Source organism: Colius striatus, chromosome 5 (genome assembly GCF_028858725.1).
Source record: "Colius striatus isolate bColStr4 chromosome 5, bColStr4.1.hap1, whole genome shotgun sequence".
Lineage (NCBI taxonomy): Eukaryota > Metazoa > Chordata > Aves > Coliiformes > Coliidae > Colius > Colius striatus.
This window is the reverse complement of record NC_084763.1, coordinates 33,813,689-33,841,363: the sequence shown is the minus strand read 5'-3', so window position 1 is coordinate 33,841,363 and position 27,675 is coordinate 33,813,689. Positions and strand designations below refer to the sequence as shown.

General features: G+C 38.6%; 1 protein-coding gene across 1 annotated transcript in view; it reads left to right on the top strand.

The window, feature by feature from the left end:
- The window catches only part of LOC104553535 (probable acyl-CoA dehydrogenase 6), an 83,117-nt gene that overhangs the window by 43,946 nt on the left and 11,496 nt on the right, over positions 1-27,675 (top strand). Inside the window, 7 exon segments of the mRNA XM_061997406.1 lie at positions 5,765-5,903; positions 13,987-14,093; positions 19,856-19,957; positions 19,960-20,022; positions 26,249-26,272; positions 26,275-26,356; positions 26,358-26,422. Of these exon segments, the coding sequence (XP_061853390.1) occupies positions 5,765-5,903; positions 13,987-14,093; positions 19,856-19,957; positions 19,960-20,022; positions 26,249-26,272; positions 26,275-26,356; positions 26,358-26,422 (582 nt within the window).

Genomic DNA, 27,675 nt, shown 5'->3' with positions numbered 1-27,675 from the left:
ATCCAGTACAGGAGGTTTATTTGTTTATTTTGAAGGGGAGGTGGTAGTGATGATGGTGAATTGATCCAGAGGAAATAGTAAAAAATTATTTTTTTATGTGTGTGTATATATATATATATATATATATATATATATATGGGGGGGGGTGTTAATCTCAACAAGACTAAAGTGGATTCACAATGTTCCTGTTACACAAAATCAGAATTTTTCCAACTGTACCCAGCAAGAAGGAAATAACAAGAAGGCAGGAGATGTTTTCTGAGCTGAATCACCCTCAACTTTTCAGAATGGGTTCATGGGAAATTGCACAACACAAGAGTATACCTTTGGTAATTTTTCAAATTCCTTATACATAAAGAAGAGGAAAGGAATTATGGTAGGATTTCTGCACTGTCCTACCTGATGACATTTGCAGTTATGTAACTTCAGGGCTTTTTGTAGTCCTCTGGAGTTGAACTATATTTATGATGGATGAGTAAGGTTTGAACACTTAAATTTTGCTTCCGTGATTTAAAATTGTAGGCTGTGATGAAAACTGGCAATTAGCTGTGTCATCCTGGTGTCAGACGTAGGAATCTCTCAAACTTACCTTCAAAATGAGAGTTAATTCATGTTTTATTTGTCTTTCTAGTCACTAGAACATGTTTGTTTTTTTTCTTGCACTGTGTTAGGCGCCAACAATAGAAATAGTGCTGTGTGATTTCCTTTCGTGTAGACACCTTATGGGAACCTTCAACTTCCCCTTTGCCTTTGTTATGGTTTAGCAAGGAGCAGCTTTTGGTTGGTAACAGGGGGAGGGGGTTGCAGTGAAGATCGGGTAAAGAGTTTTTGGACTCTTCCCTGGCTCCTGGGTTTAGACCCACCTCCAGCCTGGCTGGGCCAATCTGACACCTCTACCATCACTAGCTAGGGACGGGAATTTGAAGTGCTAGCAGGAGGTGTAAGAGTGATGCAAGATGGAGGAGACCATGCAGACCCCCAGAGTTAGAGAAGGAGGAAGGAGCACTAGACCAGAGACCACTCTGCAAGCCGTGACGAGAATGCGGGCTGTACCACTGCAACCCATGCAGGGCCATGGCAAGACTGAGAGCCACCAGCAGCTCTGTGTGAGTACACCCAGACGGGCAGGAGACTGTGTGAGGAGGCAGCCATGATGCAGGCCATGCTGGAGAGCCTGCGCACCACAGGTAGAGAGGAGCTGCAGCCTTTGGGATAAATGCATGTTGGAGCAGCCCGTACAGGGCTGCTGTGTGTGTGAGGTACCCCACGGACTTGCAGGGAGGACTGGTGCAGAGCCCAGTTGCCCTGAGGAGAGACAAATGGCAGAAGCCATCAGGAATAGACTGACTGGAACTCCCCACTCCCTGCCCCCCTGAGCCGTTCAGGGAGGCTGGAGGTTAAAACACCGGGAACAGGACTCTGAGTCCGGGAAGAAGGGAAGAATGGGAAGAAGGTGGTCTTAAAGGGCTGGTTGGACACTTCATTGTTGTACCACTCTGTGTTGTGTGTTATGTTTTGGGGTTTTATGGTTATGCTTTCAATTGCATTAAGTTATTTTCTGTTCTCTTCCCCAAGCCAAGTAGCCTGGTCTGTTTTGTCCTGGACCTTAAGCGGCAATTAAGCTCTCCCTGCCCTTTGGCAATCCTCAGGTCTTTGGTACTTGAGGCTAATGGTGGTCTTTTGTTCCCTGCTGGGCCTAAACCAGGACAGCCTTATAAGTCCTTTTTCATGGACATTCTTTATCTCTGTTACACCAACTTCTCAGCAGTGTTTCTGATTTTACATGTTGCAGCTGAAGATCAAATAGTCTTGCTCCTTCATTTGTATTTTTGAGCATCATCTTTGTTGTCTGTCAATATTAATATATAGAAGTCCAGATGTCCTAAATGATCAGATTAGGTAGAATGTATGTCTGCATCTTTTAAAAACAATGTTTTAAAAAACTTGTTTTTTCTTGGACCCCCATGCCACTGACAGTGTCATGGATTTACCATGTAGAAATAACCCGGTCTATATAAAATAAGGAACTTTTTGGGAGTGAGTGGGGTGTTAGAATAGCCTGGTGATCAGTAGAAAAACACAGAGATTATTTAAAAGAAAAATATATTGACCATGGTGTGGTGGGCTCACCTTGGTCAGCAGCCGTACACCCACCCAGACACAGTCACTCACTCCTCCTCAGGACCAGAACAGCAGAGAAAATATGATGGCAAGGCTCTGCTGCTGAGATGAAGTCAGGGAGACTGCTCACCAGTCACCATCATAGGCAAAGCAGACTTGGCTTGGGGAAATTTAATTTAATTCCCTGTCAGTTGAAATAGATTTGTGTAGTGAGAAAAAAAAATTAAAAAAAAGGCAACTTAAAACAAGTTTCCTCTCATTCTCTCCTTTTCTTCCCAGAATCAGCTTCAGTACTTCATTCTTGAGTCATCTAACTGCCTCTTCATCCAGAGCAGCACAGGGACATTGTGATGGGGAGTTGTGGTCAGTCCATAGCACCTCCTCTCTGAAGCTCCTTCCTCCACACTCTGTTGCCTTATTCCAGCATGGGGTTCAGCCCATGGTCTGCATTGCAGAATATTTATTTGCGTGTTCAAATGTTCTTATTTTGGGCTTTGAAATTTAATTTCTTTGTAAAATAACCTAAAAATGAACAACGGATAAGGTATCAAGTTTTAAGCATTTTAACAGTGGGAAGTTGTGATACTGTCAGCAAAACAGTAACAATTTGAATATAGCAGAGTTGCCTTTTTCTGCCTGTTTTGAATTATAAATGCATTAATGCATTAGGCTTTCTGACTAGTTTTACTTTCCTTTGTTCTTGTAATATTTCTTACAAATTAAAAACTGAAATGTAGCCAAAGGATCACTGATTTAATTTTAAAGTGAAATTAAATATTTAGCATGTAAAAATGTGACTATTTAACATAAGGTGTTTTTTTTTTCTTTAAGTGATCAAATATGAAATTTATGAATTATGAATTTTTCACTAAAAATTATGTCAGGAGTGGTTTTTACTTTTCTGAATTAAAATTAAATTGACCTATTAGCATTACATCATTGCACAGATGCTTCCAGGAGCTGATGTGTGTTGACAAGACTGGTGAGCGCAACCTTCCTACCATCAACTTATTCCCTTACTGCAAATAAGGGTTATACTGCAAATAAGAAAGACTAAGTCCTGATAAAAAATAAACTTTCATTTCGTAAAGCATTCACCGTCATTATTGTAGCAGGTGGAAGTAAGAACAGCCCAGTAGTTTTGTCTCATTTTGAGCAGAGTCAGGTTTGAAAGCCAGGTTGCAACTGTGATCTGGAGAGAAAATAAAGTTATACTGGTGCTCAGACCCAGTGCAGCCTGCTCTTGCTGTTTGTGACACTGCTGACCATGTTTCAGTACACACATCCAGTTCCTGTGAGACGAGATATAGCTGTCCTTGTCCATGGTGTAAATTGCTCAGATTATTTGGGAATATAGCTTCAAGGTCTGTACTGACAAGTGAATCTCTGTCTTGATCATGTACTTTGGGCTCAAAAGAGGTATTATCTATGGCTGTCCAACAAACCACTCACATTTCCCCCTAGATTTTCTCCTTGACTTCTGAAACAGAACTGAAGAAAAGTTAGATGTTTAATTGTTTACCATTAGATGATTAGGTAATTAGGTGATTAGGTAATTAGGTGATTAATTATTTACCATTTACCTTCTGGCCTTCATGCCTGTCTGCATCAGTGGATGTCTCTTGCATTATCTATCCCCAGATTAGAAAATCTTCACAGGATGCATCATCCCTTTGCCTGATAGGGCTTCCCCCCACTACCTTCTCAGCTCCTAAGGCTTTCTTCTGATTGTTTCCTCCCTTTGGTAGAAAATTCCTTCAGTGTCATCACTTTGAGAGCTGGCTTTTTGCAGCATTTTGTTCTTAAATGTATGGCCTTGTAACTAATCTCAAATGACAGCAAGGCAAGTTTGTTTTTTAGTAATATATAAATGAACTGTGGTATGAACAAAGAATGTATGTAAGCTCTACACTTGTATAAAATGGTCCTTCTTTGGGTCAGTTTTGTGCACAATATACCTCCTGTGAAGTTGCTCTGGGTAAATCAAGAGACTAAGCTTTTTTTTTGTGAAATTAAGTGGGATATAACTGCTTGGTAGACAAAACCAAAGAGAAAATTATTAACACCTGTAGTTTGGCAAGGAAATGTTTGATCTTAAAAAAATAAAATCAAATGTGCAGCACTACAACTGAGATTATCTTTTAAAACTCTGCTATAATTTCATATAAAATTAACAAAAACCTTCTCATCTTTAAAGAGTTTGCCTTTGCATACACATATGTTCCTTAGTCTTCCTCAGAGCATTTATTTATTGGTGGGGACTTTGTAATATATTATATTATAAACTCATTCCACTATTACTATTGTTTCCACTGTACTGTTTAAGCTCCCAGTAAGAGTTTTGATTTTGTTAAGAAACATTATTTATTTTTAGGTAAAAGTTTGTAAAAATAGCTAATAGCCTAAGAACAAACGTTGTTTGAAAACTGAAGTTCACACTTACTCTTTTCCATTTTTATTTTCCATTCTTTCTGCAAGAAAAAGGAATCACAAAGATAGTTTCAACGGGTTTAGGAAACAGATTGTAACTCACAAAGCCCTGTATTTATATGCACTGTATGGTGTTTTTATTTTTAATTAATGATGTTTTTTAAAAACTTCAAATAGAGAGTGAGCTCAGAAAGTGTTTGATATCAACAAGTGAAAATGGGAGAGGGTTATCTGCCCCTTTGTATGTGAGAGGTGGGGAATTGTATTCATTTATTTATAATTTTTTTACTTGTTCTTCAGAGAAGTAAAAAACAAAAATGGAGGAAAACATTTAATCAAAGCTTCTTAGTCAACTAGTGTCATCAAGCAGTAACCTCATCTTTCTTGCCATATTTCCTTTAAACTATAAACTATTTAATACGGCTAGAAATTACCTCATCCATCACAGGAATGTAGCCCTTTTCTGTGTTTTGCTATATAGTGGGTTTGCCAGTGCTGGGAATGGGAAGGATGTGAAGAATAATATCCTCTTTAATTGAATTTGCGGATTGGAATGTGGGGAGGAAGAATGGCCCATGCTGAGGCCTGGCCAGCACCTTGGGTTGTCATCCTCCTGCTAATGAAAAATACTTTAATGACTGCACAGACCAGGTGCAGGGATGCAAAATACGCATGTTTAATATTGTACTCGTGTCCAACGTGGATGTTGAGCTAAGGCAGTAACTTCACACAGGAACACAATCTGCATATGGACAGTGCTGACTTGTCTGCAGTCTGTGAGAATGATGAGTGCGTTGAAGGATGAGAGTGATGTCAGGTGTTACCATGCAGAAAGAAAAGCACTTCTTCCTTTTTGATGATTTGTTCCTATGACCTTACTGTTAGAAAGAATAATTTTTGCCTTCTGATGTCATTATCAGCAGCATGTCCATTTTTCCTGCTGTTTCCAGTAAAAGTAATGATGCTACATAGGATATTTAGAGGTGACCTGATGTACGCACAGGTAATTAGAACGGCTGTAATTTTAAATTCAGCTTTTATCAAGAATGGTGTGGCATTGCTTTTCTGAAGGGAAAGCTGATAGCTGTCAAATATTAAAAAAAAAAAAAAAGCAGTGTAATTGCAGTTGACAAGTCCTTGCAGTAGCAATATTTCTTTTTTTTTTCATTTCTTGTTGTATATATCAGTCCAGAATGTGAATGTCATAGATTAGTTTTTTCCTCAAAATATGGCGGGGTGAGCTTGGACTTCTATAACATTGCAGTGGCAGAAGAGCTGGGAAAAATCCGCTGCGGAGGTATCTCTATGGCTATTGGAGCGCAAGCTAGCATTGCTACTCCTGCTCTTACAAGGTAATTTTCAGACTGTTTTATCCTAAAATCCTAATCAGCATATGTTTAGACCTAAAACTTTGTATAAAAGTATAGAAAAGCATTACTGAGCAAATTTACTTTCTAGTTACTCTTCAGTAACACTTGAGTATTGAAACTGGTTCTCCCAGTTTGGTTTAGAGGAGGAAATACATTTCTTTTTAATGTTAAAATATTATATATTAAAATATAGGTCTTGTTTAATAGTAGATTATATGTTTACAAACACAGAACCTTGGTGCCAAAAGCAATAAAACAATTATAATTCCAGAATCGCCCAATTAATATTTGTGTTTTTCTTAGCCCAGTGCAGCCACACTAGGGTGGTATTTAGTTGTAATGAGGAGAATCAACCTAATTATATTTTATAATTTACTTGCTTTTTTCCAGCTTTACAAGGTGCTCCTTGCTGACTGTGACTTTTCAGAAATAATGATTGATGTTGTTGTAAGTCTGAAGTTGTAACACATGTATCATACTTCCTAAATATGCCCATTCCGGGCAATTACTCATTTTGCTTTTTCTCATCTGCTTGTGTCAATTCCTCTTTTACCATTTGTTATCATTCAGGCTCCCATCCTTTCTGAATCCGTTTGTTTGGGGTTTTTTTCCCTCCCTCATTAAAAGTGACAGTTACTAACTTCTTTATGTAATAGTTTCAGAGGCATTCTGCATCAAAAGAGTTTGCCAAACTAGAGGGAGGTGATAGGCTGGTCCATCAGTTTACCCCTGGAGTATGGATCTGCCTAAAATTCTGGAAGGTGATGGTAGAGATTAAATTCAAATGATGGTGGGGAAGTCAGGAATTTCTCCACACAAAACAGACACGAGGGAGGATTTTTTTCACAGAAGAACATTTTAGGGTTGGATTGTTGGTGGGTTTTGTTTGGTTTTCTTTGGTTTTTTTGTCCTATTCTGAATGAAAATGCCTATATAAAGGCCACTGTAGAGTCTGGAATGTAGCCTCTGTTCCCTTGTCCTTCTGACATGAAGGACATATATGTTCCACTGACAGTATGAAGGAAAAGATGGTTATCAGGGGGAGTCAACATGGCTTCACCAAGGGGAAATCCCCTTTGACCAACCTGATATCCTTCTATGAGTGCATAACCGGCTGGCTAGATGAAGGGAGAGCAGTGGATGTCGTCTACCTTGACTTCAGCAAGGCTTTTGACACTGTCTCCCATAACATCCTCATCAGAAAGCTCAAGCAGTGTGGCTTGGATGAGTGCACAGTGAGGTGGATCAAGAACTGGCTGGATGACAGAGCCCAGAGGGTGGGGATCAATGGCACAGAATTGAGTTGGAGGCCTGTGACCAGTGGAGTTCCACAGGGATCAGTTCTGGGGCCAGTCTTGTTCAACATCTTCATCAACAACCTGGATGAGGGGACAGAGTGTACCCTCAGCAAGTTGGCTGATGACACCAAACTGGGAGGACTGGCTGATTCCCCAGAAGGCTGTGCTGCCATTCAGTGAGATCGCAACCGGCTTGAGAGTTGGGCAGAGAGGAACCTCATGAGGTTCAACAAGGACAAGTGCAGAGTCCTGCATCTGGGAAGGAACAACCCCATCCACCAGGACAGGCTAGGGGTCAAACTACTGAAGCTCTGCAGAGACCTGGGAGTCCTGTTTGTTAATAAACTAACCATGAGCCAGCAATGTGCCCTCGTGGCCAAGAAGGCCAATGGCATCCTGGGATGCATCGAGAGTGTGGCCAGCAGGTCAAGGGAGGTTCTCTTCCCTCTCTCCTCTACCCTGGTGAGGCCTCATCTGGAGTCCTGTGTCCAGGTCTGGACTCCTCAGCTCAAGAGGGACAGAGAACTTCTGGAGATAGTCCAGCGCAGGGCCACCAAGATGATCAGGGGACTGGAACATCTTTCATATGAGGAAAGGCTGCGGGAACTGGGGCTGTTTAGTCTGGAGAAGAGGAGGTTGAGGGGTGATGTTATTAACATTTACAAATATCTAAAGGGTGGGTGTCAGGAGGTTGGGACATTCATTTTTTCTGTAGTAGCTAGCAGCAGGACAAGGGGTAATGGGATGAAGCTGGAACAAAAAAAGTTACACTTAAATATAAGAAAGAACTATTTCACTGTGAGGGTGAGGGAGCCCTGGCACAGGCTGCCCGGAGGGGTTGTGGAGTCTCCTTCCTTGGAGGTCTTCAGGACCTGCCTGGACATGTTCCTGTGTGACCTGATCTAGGTTAACCTACTTCTGCAGGGAGGTTGGACTAGATGAGCTCTAAAGGTCCCTTCCAACCCTACCATTCTATGATTCTACTAGGCATGTGCAACTTTGGAGGTATCAACCACTGGAAATTTTTCTAAAATCTTTGTTTTCCTTTGTGTAATACACTAAAAGCTTACTTAAAACATGGAGTTCAGTGTGACTTTCGTAACAGTAGCTTATATTCCAACTGAGAATAAAACTAACATTTTAAAAGATTCTAGAGAATAGAGAAATGCTCCTGTGATAGCCTTTAATTCCCAGAGGTTTAAAACAAAATCTGTGGTAAACAAAATTGGGATTTTGTTGACTGCAGTTCTTCAGCCTTTTCTTACTCTGTTCTACGATCATGTTAGTGAAATCCTAAAGTGAATGTTGTTGGAAAATAAATTTGAAAAAATCATTAACATGGTGAAATTTGTAATTGAATTTGTATTTTTATTAGTGATCTTTCCGTCCACCATGAAGTCAGTTCCACCACGTAGTTATACAGTGCCATGTCCCACCAACAGGACATTAAAGTGAAAGTTGTTAATGAAAAGGGAAAGCTGGTTGCTACAGGAGGTTTTGCACAAATGCAGCTTTCTTTCATGCAGTATAGTGAGAGGCCTAACTGGTTGTCATGGCTTATGAATTTAAATTGCATTCACAATCTAGATGGTTTACTTAAAGACATCTGTGTAATATGGTGATGGTAAACAAGTTCAGAAAGATAATCCAGATTTTGCATCTTATCTGTGCATTGTTACATGATGCATCAGATATGCACAATGTAAACAATAATATGGAAAACTGTCATCTTCTAAAACAACTTCAAAAAAGAAGTCTGGAGCCCTCTGGCTTTCTTTGCTTTGGGCATTATGTAGCATACATCAAGCTTATATTTAGTGCACCTGCAAACCTACTCAGTGAATGTGATATGCCGCAAAGATGCTCTGCCACTGTAAATAAGAATTGTCCCCTCTGTTAGACATATAAACAGTGCAGTAGTTTGAACAGATGGATACACATATGCACACACACAGATTTTAAAATTTTCATACTTTAGGAAAATAAAGTCATAAAAGATGTAGAGTTAGGATGCTCTTTCTGCAACTTCCATGCATTTCTTGCTTCAATGCCAAACTGTCACAAGGCTGTTTGTAAAGATTCTTGAGATATTCAGTTAAATGGGAAGTATATTATAGTAACAGTTTTAATTATATAAACAATGATTCACTGTTCACTGTTCCTGCGCATTTTTACTTCATTCTTTATGATTTTTTTGACAGCTTTCAGATGGTTATATTCATGGTCATACTTGGAAGCAACCGTGCAGGTTTTGATTTGTATGCATTTCTATTGTGTAGATAAGTATAGGAGAAAACATTTGTTTCACTTGGAGATGCCCAGACTACTCTATTTTTTCCCACAGACTGCTCTAAGTGAAGTTGTAGCACTTTCTAAATTTGAGAACTATATGCAAAGTGTTTTGTCAGCAGTGATCTGATCTTTAATGTACTTGATTCTGAACATAACTCTCTGCCACGTCTTTCAAATGCATTCAGCTATAACACTTCACTTGCTTTCATACTTATGAGAAGAGAAATCACCCCTCAGCTGAGGTAGTGAATAAGATACATTTCTCTGGGCTTGGAAATAAATCTGCAGGGTGACACATCCATCGTGACACCAGATCAGTGTAGAGCTCCTTTATCTCAGCAGTAGGCAATAAATTTTCCTCTTCTTCCAGTGCTCCCCGCTTTGCCTCCCTCTCCCCCCTTTATTTGTAGGAAAATAGTAAGGATAATTATTATTTAGTGGGAAGAGAGTGCTTTTCTATTTCATCACCTTAGTCATCACTCTTTTTTCTCCACTAACAGTAGCATACCTGAGAATTAATGTCCAAAAAGTTAGTTTGACTGTCTCTTTTTCTGTTTGCTGTAAGGGAGAGAAGCTGCAGCTGACAATCAGAACAGCAATTGTGAAAAGCAGGATAATCCACTTGATAGCTGAGAAAAGGGTGAAAAGGGAAGAGGTAATTCAAGAACCAAAATCCCACTGGCATAGCATAAGGGAAGCTTGCTTTTGTGCTTCTTTAAGAACATAAATACTGAGTTGTCTATCACATTCAGTGCTTAATTTATATGGTGAGCATAACGTAGGCCAGGTCTTGCCTTGAGATATAGCAGAGACTGTTATAGGTGCAGCTTTCAATACATCATTGCATCCACAGCCAGCTGTCCTGCTTTGTGATTTTGAATACCTGTGAGGGCCTAACATGGCCAGACCAATACGGTGAATCAATGTGAAATCAAGCAGCTGCTTCTGAACTAGCTTTCCTCAAAACAGCTTCACACTGCTCCCATAGCTTTGGGGCTTCTCCAGCTCCTGTGACAGCCTGGCTATGCTATGGTGGCAAGTTGTCTAGTGGGCAGCCTTGAGGTCTCCAAAGATGGCATGGTAGCAGTGGGACCACTTGAGTAGCTCTTCAAAACTGAATGATCTGAAGAGGATAGTCTTTAATATGTTAATATATAACAATACCCACATTCTAGTGCAAAATGCATTCCTAAATCAATAGAAGAGTGACATAATTATTCTTAATCAGAGCTCTTCAGGTAGCCTCAACTGCAGAAGGCAGTAAAACCTATCAGATAGCCTCATGGAGGCTTCTCATCTGTAGTCTTTTCAGAATGTAGCAATAGCTCAAACTGAGCGATTTATTTCATGAAATCTTCAAGTAATTGAAGCTTAAAGGCTTGATAAAAACTAGGAGCCAGAGCACTTATTGCTTTTTTCTTCTGCTGTCTTTCACAAGAAGTAAATAAGTTTTCTAAATGCAGGTTTTTTAAACTTGCTTGTCTTCTTATCTTTACCAATATAGAGACTTAAAGAAAGAAGGCTGATTGCAATGTAGATTCTTTTATATCTAGCTTATGTAAATCACTGAACTTAATGAAGCTTCCTTGCTGCTCAAAGGTTGCTTGCTGTTGTTCACCATGCATTTCTAAGCTTTTTTGTGCCTGTAAAGAGCATCTTTTTCCTTTTGTTTTTTGTTGATTTTTTTTTTCTTGCATCTTTTCCTGTATGTTGAAGATCCAAGGAGTACTTCTAAGCTGAACATGGACATCAGATGGAAGGATGCCTGTGCAGGACTACACCGAAGCAAAAACATGGCACATGGCTACTGCATTATTGGTAGTTTAAGTCTAGGAGGAGAATTGAGAGAAAATTGGGAGAAATTCACCTCTTGCTTGTATGTAAGAAGAAAAGTGACAGTGTGTCAGAGTTGCTCTCTTCTTTATTTAAAGACAATCTTTATATTCCCAGGAAGTCCATGTGTAAACTATTGTGTTGTAGAATTCTGTATAATAATGCTGTACAATAATGCATAGATTGTCTGAAACCTGAATAGGTGAGCTCCAGTGCAAGAAAACTTGAGCTGATAAAATACTAGAAGCAGTGTTAGAACTGCCTGCAGCTGTTCATAGTCAGAATTTCAATTTGCACCATAATAGTGTATCATATTAGTGTATCTGTCATTTCTATTCACAACTTTCCTTACTAGTTTAATTAATTCACTTCAGCTCAACTTTTTCACCAGAAGAAGAAGAAACAAACGTTAATAAAATCAGTGATTCTACCAAGATGATTATCAGCCCAGTTCAGTCAGAATAGTGATGTGCAGTAGACATATTTTCATTCAATGTCGCAATATAATCTTTCAGAACCAGATTTTTATATATGTATATGATGAATAAAGATGTCTTAAAAGTTTTAATTGACAGAGCATGTAAACAGAACTAAGTGGATAAAGTGTTCTTACATCTATATTTTACTATAGTTTCATTTTCCTTTCACCCGCCATTTAAAAGATTGTGTACTGTTGTTGATTTTGTGTTTACATTTACCAGTGTTACTCAAAGTGTGGACCAAGGAAGGAGAGACCACTTTCAAACTGTTCTTAATGGGTCAGTATCTCACTCTTGGGACTTCTGGGTTACCTTGCATCAGCAAGGAGCTCTGGTTTACTGACTGTAGATTTGTGTGTCTATATACATACACACATGCATGAAATACATTTTAGAGTGATGCTAAGGCTATGCAGTTAATCACATGGGAAAATATGCTTTGGGGTATGGCCCCAGTCCAGAAAGCAGACATAGTCTGGTCTGTCTTTGTCTTTAGCTAGATCATGATCTCATTCCAAACAGAGTTTTCTAATTCCAGAACCTTTAAACTGGAAAGAAGTAAGTATTGCATTTATGCAAACCTGAGATTTTTCTAGGATGCATTTAAGACGAGTAGAATTTTACAGAAACAACATCACACAATAGCTATCTGCTTGCTGAATTGCATGTCCTTCCTGCAAGGCATAGAGACCCATGATCTTCTGAAGGTAGTGTTGCCAGAACTTTTTTAATTGCAAAATAACTTCTATAGTCTCATTTTTGGGAAGAGCTGAGCTGTTTTCTGGAACTTAAGCCAACCAAACAAAGATATCAAAACAAAACATTATTCTGAGAAAAGTTCTCCTCTGTTAAAATAACTAAAAGTTGGCAAACTTTTAAGCATCAGAAAGTATTGCCAAAAATCCCTGCTAGCTCCTCTCATAATCTGATTTTTCATGTTGTTGGTTGGAGTTTTTCGTCTGATGAATGTTCATCTGTCCATACTTGATAACGTCCCAAGGAAAAGAAAAAAAAGTACACTGCATAATAGACCAAGGGACTTTGTTCCAGTATGCTAGAGAAAGAAGTAAACAGTCCAAGCTTGCTTCTTCTGTTTATTTAGGATAGTTACCATGATTATCAGCAAGGACAGGACTAGGAACTGAGCTTGCTGTCTGCACAAAGTGAAAGTGCCTTCCAGCTCCCAGTCTGTTCTTTGGCCATCCTGTGTCCTTTGGCTGTTTCAAGTCAGAGTTGGAGTGGAGGGGAAGGGTTAGAGTCTTAGCTAAAATTTCATCACCCCTTTAGAAGTACTGTGACAGTGCTTTAGAGGGAGAGCCCAGATTACTGCAAATTGCTTAGGTAGCCAGTAATCCAAAGATGTGGAGTGGAGATGCTGACCTTAGAAGTCTTACACCAAAGAGAAGGCTGAGGAGGAACTTGACTTTTATGGATTTCTGCTCACAAAAGAGATATCTTGTGACCTGAGGAATTTTTCAGTCTAGCAAAAGAGAGGTTCAAGATCTAGACAACAAGCTCACCATTCACTCTTCAAGACCAGCTCAGTTAATGTTAAGTAGGACACAATCAATCATGAAGTGAAATTGCTTTAAATCCATGAAAGCAGCTAATTGTTGGGGGGAAAAAAAGTGCCTCTTGATAGGTTTAGCTGTGTGATTTAATTGCAAATGTGAAATATTAATAATGTAAAGACAGATATTTGCAGAGGATGGTCATCACATGATATAACTTTTCAGTCACCACTAAAACCTCGCAAAGAGCTGATGCAAAAGTCAGCAAGTCCTCCACCCTGACAGACTGCAGGCTCGTGAAGGAGCATTGAGGGAAAAACCCAGGGACTACATTTATTTAGATCTCATAGCTCTCAAAAAAACAAAGATCAGATTTTGGACATTTAGACCACATGTTTCTGTGGGAGTAAGATGCTTGAACACTTGTGAAAGTCTTGTTTAAAATGATTGTGGATAAATTTTTAGTAAAGGCTCTGAATCATAGCTTTGGAGAGTATCTGTTCTGTCTTTTGACTCTGGGACAGGTTTTACCTAGTCACAGGAAAATTGATCACTGTGTGGGTAAAAAAAACAAACAAAATTGCCTAAACTGTAAATAAAAATCACCTTCAAGAGCTTTTAATATCCTATCTTTTTCATTATATTGTTACAGGTTTGGTTCTGATGAGTTGAAAAAAAAGTTTCTTGTACCAAATATAGCTGGAGATTTTGTAGTTTGTTTGGGAATCAGTGAAGCTGGAGCTGGATCTGATGTCGTAAGTAAGTTAACCTAGGAAATTTACAGTTTTAGACAGCTTGGTATTTTAATGGGAGGAATCTGGTTTTCCTGACCCTTCCGTTTACCACTATCATTTGTAAGGAATACAAAGAAAGGAAAGGCTGATGTGGTGATGGCAAAAAGCAGTATTCCAGTAACATGTGTCTCTGTTACATCCAAAAGCAATCAAATTGAATGTGTTTGTTGGTGAATAAGTTACTGCAGCCATAACAGTTCAGCTGTATAGGCTGAGCACAACAGGTGAATATGCAGCTGTTGGATTGGCCTTAGATTTTTCCTAGTGTTCCTCCTGCTGCCACCCTTACTCATTGTCTCCAAGCTCACCTCTGGCAGGGAGCACTCCAGCACCTCCTGTAGTTGCACAGCTACCATCAGTTGTGCAAACCTGAGACAAGTGTGACAGGGCTGTGTTGCCTGTTCAGCTGTACTTAAACTTGCACTTCCTTAAGGCACATCTGCCCACCGAGTGTGGACAAATTGCAGTACTAGTCTCATCTGAAAATGATGTCATCACTTTCACAATGGGTTCCTCTCGCTCATTCTTACCTCTTCCATCATTCCTGTGCAGCAAAAATGTCTGTGAACTGATGATTGTTTTACTTAAGGCTAATAAAGAATTTACCATGTCAAATCAATTAGCTTTGTGTTTTAGTTACTTTGCATGCAATTGTTTTTCTTGTTTTAGTGCAAGAATATGTTTAAATACATGAACAAATGAAACTGTTATTCTGGAGTGCCTGAGGCAGTAGATAATTGGAACAACTAAAACAGATCATGTAGAAAAAGTAAAAGATGTCTCCTCAGACTGTCAATCATGGACTTCAAGGAAAAGGGAATTATAAGAAACCACTGTTAGTTAGCTTGTGTCAAACAATAAAACCTGTGAGTTGAACGTACTGTGCCTTTAAAAACTGCTAAGACAACATCTTCCTGCAGAAAAACCTGCCAAGTTTGGCACAGGTTTTTTGATCACCACTCCTATGTCCATCTGCTCGACAAAGCTCATGTTGGTTTCTCAGGACAAATAGAAAATGATTCACTTTTAGAGCACGAGTGCAGCAGGCAGTTTTCGAGAGATTTAATAGGAATAATGAAATAATGGGACTAAATATTTCTGCATGATCCAATGCTTTTTTCCTTTCTAGTTAATTGATTTTGTTTGCAAGAAAAAAATCCATATTTTATAGACTTTTTTTAAAATGAAAATCATTTGAAATTTTAATTTTGCTAATGTAAAGGAAGTACAACATGATTTTAATCTATGCTTCTCTAGTTTAATTTGATGATTACCAGAATGTTCTAAATATTATTTTGATTTCCTGATGCAGTGTTCCAGATAATAAGTAACATGATTATTTTTTTAGCTGCATGCTGTTTATCATCTAGTTTAACTGGTATGATAGACTTGGATGAATACAGTTAAACAGAAATTTAGAATCAACTAGAATTATCTGCTGAGCCCAGGCTGGAGCTAGGAGGCAGACTGCATGAAAGAATTGATGATAATTTTTCACCTGTCCTGGACAATCTAATCCATGGTGTAAATCCAGAAACCTGTCTACAGTGCTTCTAAAGGGTAATTAAATGGACAACTTAGGCGTGAGCAGCAGTAGCTTATGTTCTGAGTAGCACTAGTTTGCATAAGACAAAGAGAACCCTGTAATCTCCAGGTGGCCAAGTATAAAGTTTTACTGAACCATGTGAAACTGCGCTTGATACTTCCTTTGATTTCTCATGCTGTTGGGGGGTTTGTCTCACTTAGATAAGTGAAGGGCTAGTAAAACATATCAACTTCCTCATGTGAAGGTTGGGGATATGTTTCTGCCATGTGAGTTGTTATATTTTAAACTGAAGAATGACACAGAGTATTTGATTCTGCCAGTTCCAAAACTACTGAGGGTGATATGAACACAGAAGATAAGAACCCAAAGTGTTTCTCTATGTAAGAAGTGAAACATACCTGGAATTAATTTATTGAAAACTCAACAGAACAAAAAGGACTGTGTATATTAGTCTAACATAAATTTCAAGTAAATTTGAAGAAGCTGTCTGCTTTCAAATCAAGTGCTAGTTTAATGGTTGGACTTGATAGTCTTAAAGGTCTTTTTTAATCTAAATATTTTTATGATTCTATATAGTATTGACCATATATAACAAAACTAGCACAGAGATGACTTGAGAGGTAGAACAGTACAGAACATTTGGTATAGAAAGTGTCTAATTTTGGGATTCTTGGTATCGAAAAAGATACACATTTGTGTCAGTTTTAATGATTTTACCTCGTTCAGTCTCACTATTCTGCAATATATATAATGTTTTGCTGGCAGTCTGTTGGAAATATGTAAGAACACACCATGGAAGACACTTACTCTTTTTTCAATTTATGTCTTCCAGGCAACTGCATCAATTAGCCCTGTCCATGTCTAACTCTCCCACATAGACACCTTGCCCCATTTTGTCTCAGTGGAATCCAGCCTTCTTGCTTTTCTGGATTTAGGTCATCCTTTGAAAAAACATCCATGAAAAACAAAATTGCACATGGTATCCACAATGACACAAATATATCTCCAACTCTAGTAGAAATTTTTACCCTCCAATATGTTACACAACAGTTTACTGGCTTGCTTATCCCATGATTAACTATGCAGATCATTTTCATTTCATGCTATTGAAATATTCTAAGGTACAGCAATTATTCCTATTGTTTTGTGCATAAGTACTTGCACTTTACATGCTGAATTTGAAAACTCAAGATCATTCCTTTCTTGCTGGGCAATACCTCAGTTGTTTGTGTTGGTGGTGTCTCCCAAGTTTGTGTCAACAACAAATCTCATTACTGTATTCCTATGTTTTTAAAGGTGGAAATATTCAACAGGTTTTTGTCCCAAGGCGGAGCTACGATATCCTCTCTGCACATCCACGCTTCCTCTTTTAATGCAACCTGGTGCAATTTCCCCTTTGACAAGTTCCTTACTTTACATTTCCATTTTTGTCCTAATTCTTATCTTTTCAAAATTTTGATTTTTAGTTACCTAGTAGCATCAATTTTAGTTTGCTTGAATCTAACAGGATTTTTCCTGTTATGCTTTTCTCTAGAAAATTAATTTTCATAATAAACACATCAGGTTATTTTTAAATAAGATACCCCATGTAAATTGAGTTATCTTTTGTTCCATATGAGCCTGTGCAGATTGCCAAAGCCAGCAACCTCTGTTTTCACTAATTTTTATTTCTATGCAATTCTTCCTGTAGATGTCTGTCAGCCACAATGTGAATGTTTTTGTAATCTCCTGTGAAATAGTTCCTTAGTTTTGAGGCATATTCTCTACACCTCTTGTTTTTTATCATTCTCTTTTCAGTTCTGTGGCTGAAAGATTTTTATTTGTAGCCTCAGTATACTTCCTCTGTTTTGTTTTCAAGATTTGCATGATTTAACTTTGACCTATGGAAGTTCTTACCTTCTGACCTCCAAACTGTAGCTCACTTTGCTGATTAATCTTTTTCCTTTCCTGCAGGCCATCTCCTGTTTTTTGAAGTGATTATTCCTTCAGTTACACTTGAAGCTATTTTATGCAAGTTCGGCATTTTTTTTCCTGTACTGATGACCTTAAAAGTTGAAGCTAAGCTTGCTTTTATTCAAATCTACTTAGATGCATGACTGGACTTGAGCACAGTGGGGAAGAAAACTTGAGTCTCAATGCATTTGTGATTTGAATGATGCAATGGCCAGCCCTGGTTGCTTAGATAGCACTAGCCATGTCATATACCTTTCAATGATGCCTTGTGTTCTTTCCCAGAAAGGGCCCTCACAGTATGCTCTGTAAATTATGGGAGCTGTAGGCACTACAGGGCTAGTAGTGTGAACCTGGTAAAAATGACTTTCAGAGCAACTACTGAAGTAACCTTTTCCCTGGAGCTGTGCTGTATCAGGGAGAGTAAGTACAGTCAAATATTCCAGATTATCTTCATGGACTGAGTCTAAATTGTTTACTGACTTTACTAAATTGTAAAGTATTTTAAGCATTAAACTTTCATATTGACTTGAGAATTTTTCAACTTCAAGAGAATCATCTCTTCAGAAGTTGAATTTAAAGCATTGTTTATCAAGTGTTTGAAGCAAACTGTCAGCCATCACATCTGGGAGTACTTGAACATTCCCATTAGTAAGGAATTTGGTATTTAATCTGTGTTTGTGTGGTTAGTTCCCTGTGATGTCATGCTCTCAAGAACCGTTTACATTTATGATAACATCACAGTGTTCATTGTTCCTCTGTAAACCTTCCATGGGACCAATATCTAATCTCTTCAGTAGCTGTTTCACAATAAAGAGAGTTGTGATGTAAATCACTGTGTATGTTCCCATCCTTTTTACACTACTTCAGTACAGTGTGACATTTCTTATTATGACTCTTGTGTGTCCTTCACTTATTATTAAGTCTCCATGTATATGATTGTCTAGTGTCTGTGTCTGTGTATTATGAGCATCAGTACTTAAGATTCTTGCACTTTGTTGGCCTTTGTTATTACACAAATTTCATATCAAGTCCCTTGTATAGATTTGCCACAGTCCTTTAATTGGCTGAATAGCTATATGGCTACTGTTTTTGTCCATATTAGTATTATCTCTGTCCTTTGCTGTTCATCATTGTCTCCTTGTAAGTTCCTTTAGCCACAGCTATATCTAAATTTGCTTGTCTTATACTTTGTACAATTTTCTCCCATCATTTTTCCCCAATCCTTTCCTTGACAAGGCCTCTTTTCTGCCATGCTGACCTCAGTTCCAGTTTATCTTAGAAATGAAGATCAGACACTTGTTTTTTCTTTGATTTGTATTCAGAGTCTTTTGGAAGAAGGTTCATGTGCAAATTGAGGTGGGGGTGTGTGACTTAAAATATATCTGCCTACTTGATGTAGTGCCTGACTCCACTTTTACTCCACTTTTACTGTCTCTCTCAGTAGGTGGTCTCTTACAAACTTTATAGTCTCATCACATTTACAGGTGCCATTAGCGGTGTGGGAGGGTTCCCTTCACCTACTTATAGCTGGAGAAAGAAGCCCTTTGGAAATTCTGCTGGAGTATAAACAATAACTATGGATTCACTCCAGCTGTCTGTTGCAGCTAGGGCTGCTTGCAGCATGATGTGAACACTCATGCATGAAAACAAAGCTGTTTTTTTGTCAGAGCGTATAAATACCAGGTGTTTTGAACTCCTTAATTTGCAGACATTTTTAGCATTTAGACTTGGCCTTTTGGAAGTTTGCTAGCTTTGAATTCGTTTGCCATTCTGTTCAAAGATGTGCAGGAAGCACCTGTATGTATATCTTTATGCTTACACAGATATTGAAGCTTATGTTTGTCCAACTCAGGACTCCGAAACTAATGGCCTCCCCAGTGAATAATGTGCACAATAACAGAAATGTGTAAGAGACCATCTCTGACTGAAAGGTCTCTGGCAGGAGGTTTTCACAACAGAGTTTACTTAGTGAAAGTTTCCTGCATTTATCCACTGGGATGAAGACTCCACCTAAAGGAGGGTGAGAGAAGTGGTCTGGCTTCTCTGGCTTGCCTTCCAAGTGTTGCCTAGATGGTTCTACATTGTGTAGCCTAGAAGGGTTAGAGGATTTGAGGGATACGAAGGGAGAACCAAATAGTAGTTGTCTGTCCAAGAGTAAGTGACTCTCCGGGTTGCACAGTGATCAGCTTATCCATCCTTCACAAGAATAACCTGTGTTTTTGAAATAGGTATCAAGATGACAGTTGATAGAAAAGGCGATGAATACGTTGTAAATGGTGGTAAGATGTGGACTACATCCGGGTGCCAAGCAGACTGGACGTGCCTACTGGCAAAGCTTGTGAAGGACCTCCACATCGAAATAAATCTCTGATGTGTCTGCCAATGAATCTGCCCGGTAATAAAACAAGAGTCTTTCATCTTATACTTTTATTTTATTGGTGGCTTTTTGTATGCCAAATACAGAAAGGATGGCACCCATGAATGCTCAGAATTCTAAATTAGGTCTTTCACTGTTATATAAAGTTGGTTCTGAAATGCATTTACACACTTCCACAAAAAAGTAGGGGATAAGAGGAAATGAGAACGAAGTTAACTGTTTTGAGAACTTCAGCTCATGATTCCAAAATAATTTTATATGTAGAGTCTTTTTCTATAAAAATTAATTTATAAAAGTTGTTCAGATACATTTGCATGGGAATATTTCATAACCTTCTGTGAAAATGAATAAACAATCAATGCCAAGGACAAAATGCCTCAAAGAAATCCTATGATTCTATGAAAGAAATCATTAAAAATACAGCCAACATTTTAAAAAATGTTGTAGCATCCAGTGTCATTTAGTTTTGGAAAAGTTCCACAGAACTTTTTTCTTGGTTTTCTGTCTCCAAAAGTCACGAAAATGCAAATAGTCCACAGAGTAAATAACATATTACATAGATCTGTTTACATAGATCTTTGCTACAGGTGAGCTATATGTGAAATGTTCTTAAATTAGCTTTCCAAAATAGCATTTAAACTCTTTCCTGATTTGTGTGAGGACAATAGAACAGAATACACACTTCTCTTTTCAATGCACGGAGAAGTATTTTTAGGCTTACTGTCTTATTTCTTCAGAAAATATTGAAAGTGGTTCTAAAACATGTGGAAATAAAAGTATAAAGAGTTTAGAGACTTCAAACTTGGGAAACATGTAGTTAATACCTGCCAAAACAATCTTGTCCCATATGCCAACATCTGCCTCCCAGGAACTTGGAGGCAGAAACTTGGGCATTGTCTGACTGTTACATTTGGTTTGCTGACCAGCTGTATCGAATACTAGAAGGATGCAATGCTGTGCTGTGATTGTGTCAATCCTGATTCTTCTCTGATAACCTTCCTCCACCACCCAACCCGGTGGGCTTGCTGAAGAGAAGGGCCGGCATATACATTGTGCTTGATGGCTGTGCTGTGCAAAGGGTTTGGTTTTTTTCCACAGAAATCATCTGTGAATTAAGTGTGGGCTGGAGTGAAGGCTTTCAAAGATATTAGAAGTAGAGATTTGTTTTTGAAGACTAGTAATTTAGGTGAAGACACTGAAGAAATACATCCTGACCTGAGAGTACAAGTTGCAGTGGTACAGTTCACACCGCTCCTGTTCCTGAGTAGTCTGCAGACATTGCAGCAATGATGTACTGTGTGCATAAAGCACATCAGAGAGGATACTCTTCAAATTATGTTGGCAGGGTTAACACCCGTTCATGTTTTTAAACCTTTTCAGTTTAAGCTCATTTTTGTATTTTTAAAAAGATGTAATATATTAATTTATTTCACATATAATGTATAATATGTTTGTACATGCATTTTCAATATATAATAGCTATTTAATATAGAATACTATATTAATGTATTTATATACTAATATACAGTATTTGTCTTCATTCAATTTCGAGTACTTTACATACAAAATATATGTCATTGTCAGCATTTCACATGTAGGGACACCACCATGGCAGTGAAGGTCCATATGTTTGCTTAAGGAAGCAGAGTAAGAACAAAACCCAGGTCTCTAGCATTGCAAAGGAGAGTGTTGAGAGCTACTTAGGGGAATGTCTTGTAAGTGAATTTCAGTATAGAGTAAGTCAAGTGCATAAGCAAGCTATCTTGGGAATTAGGCAATTTCTGAGTGGGCTGTGAGTTTCTACAACCTCTATTTATGCAAGACAAGTTTTGAATGGGAGCTCACAGAAGGTGGGCCTTAACTGCTACAGTAGCTGTTTACTATCCTTAGTGATATATTATGAGCAAACATGTAACTCCAAGCCAGAATCTCCCTGAATTTCCAGGTAAACTCACTTATCAGCCATCTACATGAAGTCCTCTGTGATTTGTCACAAAAGGATCAGACTGAAAATGCAATGCTACTTCTCTGAGATTAGTTGCAAAAACAACAGGGCAGCCAAGCCACTGTTAGAGGCAGATCAAATATACAGAAATGGACTTGAAGGTTTTAAGTTACTTTGATTATTCCAAAAAGACACGTGGGTTATTGTAGCTTTGGTGGGGTGGGATGAGAGGGGTGTTGTTACACTCAGTCTATACACAGATGCTCTTTACCTGTGGTAAATAGATTTTGAGTAGAAAAACTTGCCCAAATCACCTGAAGCCAATCTTCAGAAGTGTAGAAGTCTTCTTAGACACAAAAATTGTACTCCTCAAAGCATATATACTTTCATTCTTCTGTGTGATACACAGATAGTGACCTCCAAAAGGATCATTGTAACTTTTGGTGACCTTTTGAAGTGAAGAATTAAGATATTAAGATGATTGATGGTGCTCAGTGAGTGGGTCATCACAAGTGTGATTTTTTCAGAAAGACAGGAAAAGCATGAAAAAGGCTGCCATTTGACACAGATGCGAGAAGGAAGCAACAGCTGTTTTGATGCATCCTAAGGATGTCTTTCTGCCAAAGACTGTGATCCTTGGAAAGCAGCATTCCTGTATGGGAAGTGTCTGGAGTACATCACCAAATGATCCACTATCTAGCATCTGTAGATGCATATGTGTCAAAGGTCAAGAACGAGTGTAGAGGTGAATGAGTGTGTTATGTCTGACTCACCGCTGCAGTCACCAGTCTGTGTGACAGGGTAAGGAAGGGATCTGTGGTGCAACAGTAACCCGTTCCTTGCTAGCAGCTGGGAGGACATGGGAGACTAGTCCAACATTTTTCACAAAAATCTTAGTTGTTTTGTATAATGTATTCATAAAAAAAACTAAAAGAATAAAGAAGTTCCATCTCTGAAAGCAAATTGATAACTTCAACTGGCAGTTTGTGAAGCGGAATTTACTTCTAATTTTAGGTGTGTATAGTATCTGTTCTGAGGCAAAGCAAATAATGATCTAGATTTGACAGACACTGCTGAATACTTTTCTCATGAACAGAATTTGGATAATGGCAGTGTGGATTCACAGTAGATCTCCAAATTGGGTGAATATTCCCTATACTGATGAGATCTTTAAAAACAAATTGAATTTCTCACATTATGAAAGAGAATGTAACAAGCCATAAAATGTCTGTGTGTAAGATATCTAGAACAATGGCTTGCAGCCCTAATCCAGGAACTATTTCTGCAATGGTTTGTTCTCTGAGTCCTCAGGTAGAAGTAGGGTAGATTGCAAGGAGGAGATACTATAATGAGGAGCATCCAGGAAAGGGGTAAGAGTGTGTTTCTCAGGTTGCAATTTAAAATGTGTCTTTTGCCATTTGTAATGGCATTAAATGGTGTCAGGAGAGATAATTGCCTTTCTCTTGAGATAGAATATAAGAAATAAAAGAGATTGTCAGAAGGCTGGGGAAGTGAGAGAAAAGGAAAAATCAAAGACACCTGGGATGATCTGCCCAGGAAGAGATACAGCAATCCATCCTAGTGATGCTGGTGTAAGTACCACAAATTACCCTGTTGGAATGACTTTAGTAAATCAGATACTTATTCTTGCTAGATTGAGATTTGTGTGTTATAGGATGACTTGTGACGTATTTAATACAAACCCCAGGACTTACCTGGGCGGATGACTTCTACTGGTGCTGGTAATTTTTAGTATAGAGTACCCCTTATGAAGAGAATGAAGATTATTAAAACAAGTAAAGGAAGATTTTGGTGCCCATATTGCAGCCAAAGAGATGATTCTGTATCATTATCTTCAAAACAGAGAAAATGTAAAGCATATGCCAGTAACAGAGGGGGCACTATGTGAGGCTCAGGCAGTTTGGCCTCCTGAATGAGGAATATGAATTAATCTAACAGCAAGTGAAACTAGTAAGGCATAACAAAAGGAGAATGCTGCTGGAGTCAGGAAACTTGAGCACACAACCCAGTCTGGAAGAAGTATGGATAGAAATTATTAACACATTTGACTCCTCTAACCAAACCTGTTAGAGGTTTATTTAATAGTAGTTGTATGTCAAGCAAGCAACAGGGTTGATTTAGCAATGTAAAGAACTGGCAGGCAGCAGCTGTACTTTTCCAGCAGAATCCTTAGTAAACCACCTATTAACAAGAGCAGTAAGAGCATCTTCATGTGAGCAAGAAGCAGTGATTGCCTTAAACCAGCAGGAAGCAGACCAAGGATATGATCTCCGAGACTCTCTTTCTTTCTCAAAGAAATCATGCAATAATATTCCAACAGATGTTCCAGAAATTTTTTGTTCCTGTAAGTGATTCGATGTGTGTTTGTTTAGCTCTGATTTTAATACAGAAACAAGTCATAAATGCTTTTTTGCAATGACTAGGTTCAATTTGCCGGATAATTCTTAGCCCACAAGTCAACAATTTTTATACAGCTGTCCTGACTTTCTTCCTGTGTTAAGCACATATCAAAGCAAGTGTTCCTAACACAGAATCTGTTTATAAGTTGGCTGGTGGAGAAAAGTCTGGAGAGGAAGGTATGGAAGTTTTTTGTAGTCTGAGAGTAGTCTTGGCATTTGGAAAGTGTCAGAATTTTTTCTCAGCAGAGAGATGAAACTTTACATAACCTTATTCAATGCAGCCAGAGAAGGGAATTTGGAGGGAATGACTGTCAACTTCTTCTGCCTGTAAAACCAAAGTAATTTTCACATGAATGTAGGCCTCCTGTCAGTAGAAGTTGAGATATCTGTATTAGTTCAGAAAGAGATGTTCACTGAAAGCCATGAAGGAGAGCAAGATACAACCAAGTAGCGAGAGGAAGCACAACATTCCGTGCAGTGACCAGTTCTGCGAATCCACTTTAGAGAGTAGAGGAATGTAAAAAAAAAAAAGTAAAAAAGCAGAATAGAGAGGAAAATATTACCAGAATACTTGCTTATCCCAAAACTAGTAAGAATACCATGTATGTGGGTAGTAAAATCTTTAGTTTTGTACAAAGACATATATGCTGACTTGGAGGACTGCTTTTCTAGGTATATTGACTTGGCAGATGTAATCAGCTTGTTTTGCACAAATCCTTATACCTGGCTGCTGATCCCAGTTTACCAGTTTACTTCTGAAACATTCTTGACTTCCATTCTGAATATTTGCATTAGCCACAGAGCAACAAGGATGTAAAAACTGAAAACAAGGGAATTGCCACCAAAAAAAAAAAAAAAGAAAGAAAAAAAAAAGAAAAAAGAAATGTCAGTGGATGTCTGTTGAACGGCCATGGCACGATGGTAAGCCCTGCTGCCATCTGAACAACAGCAAGAGAGACCTTGTGGCTAGAAAAAAAAAAAAACCAACAGAGGAAGGAGTCCTAGCTGGTGTGATCACGTAGCTGAAGTCTTATGGGGCCAAACCTGAAGGAACCAGATTCATCTCCAAAAGCGGGGTTAGTCAGTGCTGCATAGGTAATTCAGGACAAGCCAGCCCTTCTCACAAGCATGTCCACATGAAAACTCAGAGGAATAAATTCTGACCACTATGAACCCTTCTATTACTTATAGAAACTAAAGAGTGTTTTGTGGCCCATTGTAAAATGCATTGTTTTAATAAAATTTGGAGTTGATACAAAATTTTTGGATATATGTAGCAGTTATGAATTTCAGTCTAACTTTTTATTATTAAGAAAAGGTGGTGTGGTGCAATTATAAACTCTTCTACAGGTACCAGAAAAAAATCAGGAGAGGCTAGAAAGAGGAGGATAAATGTGGAAGAGAGAAAAGGAAGAGAATTTCCCGGAGGAGAAATTATCTAGCTGCAGCTTAAAACATAGCTCTGTTTTAGTCATCATTAAATATTCCTCTACTGTTTCACAGCAGTGCAGGCACTCAGCAAATACTGCTAAATTGAATTCCAGCTTTTTATTACTGTGCACTAGAAATCAAATATAAGTAAGTCTATATTGCATTATTTAAAGATGTGCATAAGGTAAGATTATTACTACTAGTAAATAATTATTATTTGGGGACATAATGAAAAGTGGGACCTTTACAAGTGCAGTTTCTGGTTTGTTGGTTAAATAAAATGGAAAAACTCATAAAAATAGGATGTGAGACTTTTTACCCTTAAATTCCAGGATACTGTTACATTTTTCCTAAAAGTAGATTTTACTATAGTTCTGACCACATACTTTCACATCTGCATGTAGTGCTTCTATTTTTTGTGGCCTTTCTAATGCTCCTTTTTCTCCAGGCTTTCATGTTGCTAAAAAGATAGACCGGGCATGAAGTCATCGGACACAGCTCACATCTTTTTTGAAGACATAAGAGTTGAGTTCCCTGCAAAAACCTCATTGCAAGAAAGGAAAGGGTTTTACATATCAGATGTTGCAATTCCAAGAAGAGTGACTGTGGGTAATAGCCACTGGTAAGTCATCATTTGTGTTTCTGGGGCCAGGCAGGGCAGCTTCTCATGACTAACAGCACTTTCCTTTATTGCAAATTGCAATGAGCTTTAACAATCTGTTTTTGAAATCTGTCATAGCCTGGATACACACAAGCTTCCCTTTCTGCAGGAAAACCTGAAATAGGAAATATTTTGTGAGGCATCGCAGAGGCTGGTTTTGCCTTGTTTCTCTTTCTCAGTGCTCTTCTGCTGATAAGAAATATGGCATCACGTTGTCTGCTACAAATATAGTAAAAGGCTATCAAAATACTGTAATGAAATAGGAGGATGATGACTTTTCCTGTAGTACAGTAGGCTATGATGTTTATCCAGGATTTTAAAACATTAACTTGATGGCTATGTAAAGGAGTGGCTCTCACAGGATGTAAGAGTTTATATTGCGGATCTGTTTTAGCCCTGTACACTTTGAGCGTAAGTGATACAGCACAAAGCTCCTTTGTCTGAAGTTACAGTGTCACAGGGTCACTGCTCCTCTAAACTCATGTGCTACTGTTTGATTTATATAGATTCTGGGTATTTCGAGTAACCAGATAAAGTTTGAGGTGTCCATTTTCAGCCTCCCAGCCTCCACACATCACCACAGTATTTGCTTCTTCAACCAGAGTGACCAAAAAAAAGAAAATCACTCCCTATTGTGGGTTGATCCCAGACCAAATATTTTAGAGTTCAAGTGCTTTAGAAAGTCTTTTGTTTGGGCCAGAATTCTTAGTTCAACCTGAGATAAATAGTAAATGTTAGAGTAATTTTAGCAAGGAACAGGAGATTAGACTTACAAGGGATGACACTGCAGACTCAGGCAAGCGGGGAATGTGGTCCTGCTTTAACTGAGGCATGTAAAGACAGCAAGGGATGTGCATTGTGCATTTTTATGTTCAGTTTAAAGTCTAAGTTAAACAAAAGAATCATAAACTCTGGGCTGCAGTGACACTCCCCAGGCAGCGGAGTAGCCTGCAGCCTTAATCAAGGCCCAGGCAAAAGTGACACACACTGATGCATCATGACACAAAGCCTGTCAGGTTAGATCACTCCTGTTCAAACCACTGGCAGCTTGGTACTGTCCAGCCTTGCACAACTGTGCTCTGCCAGGAAGTGGGACACCAGGTTTGAATTCTTTTTGCTCACAACAGCACATCAGGAGCAGGCAAACCCTCGCCCTGGATGAGCAACCTGGGAAGGGCATCTCCACTCCGCCTGGGCAGCGGCCATCAGGGAGG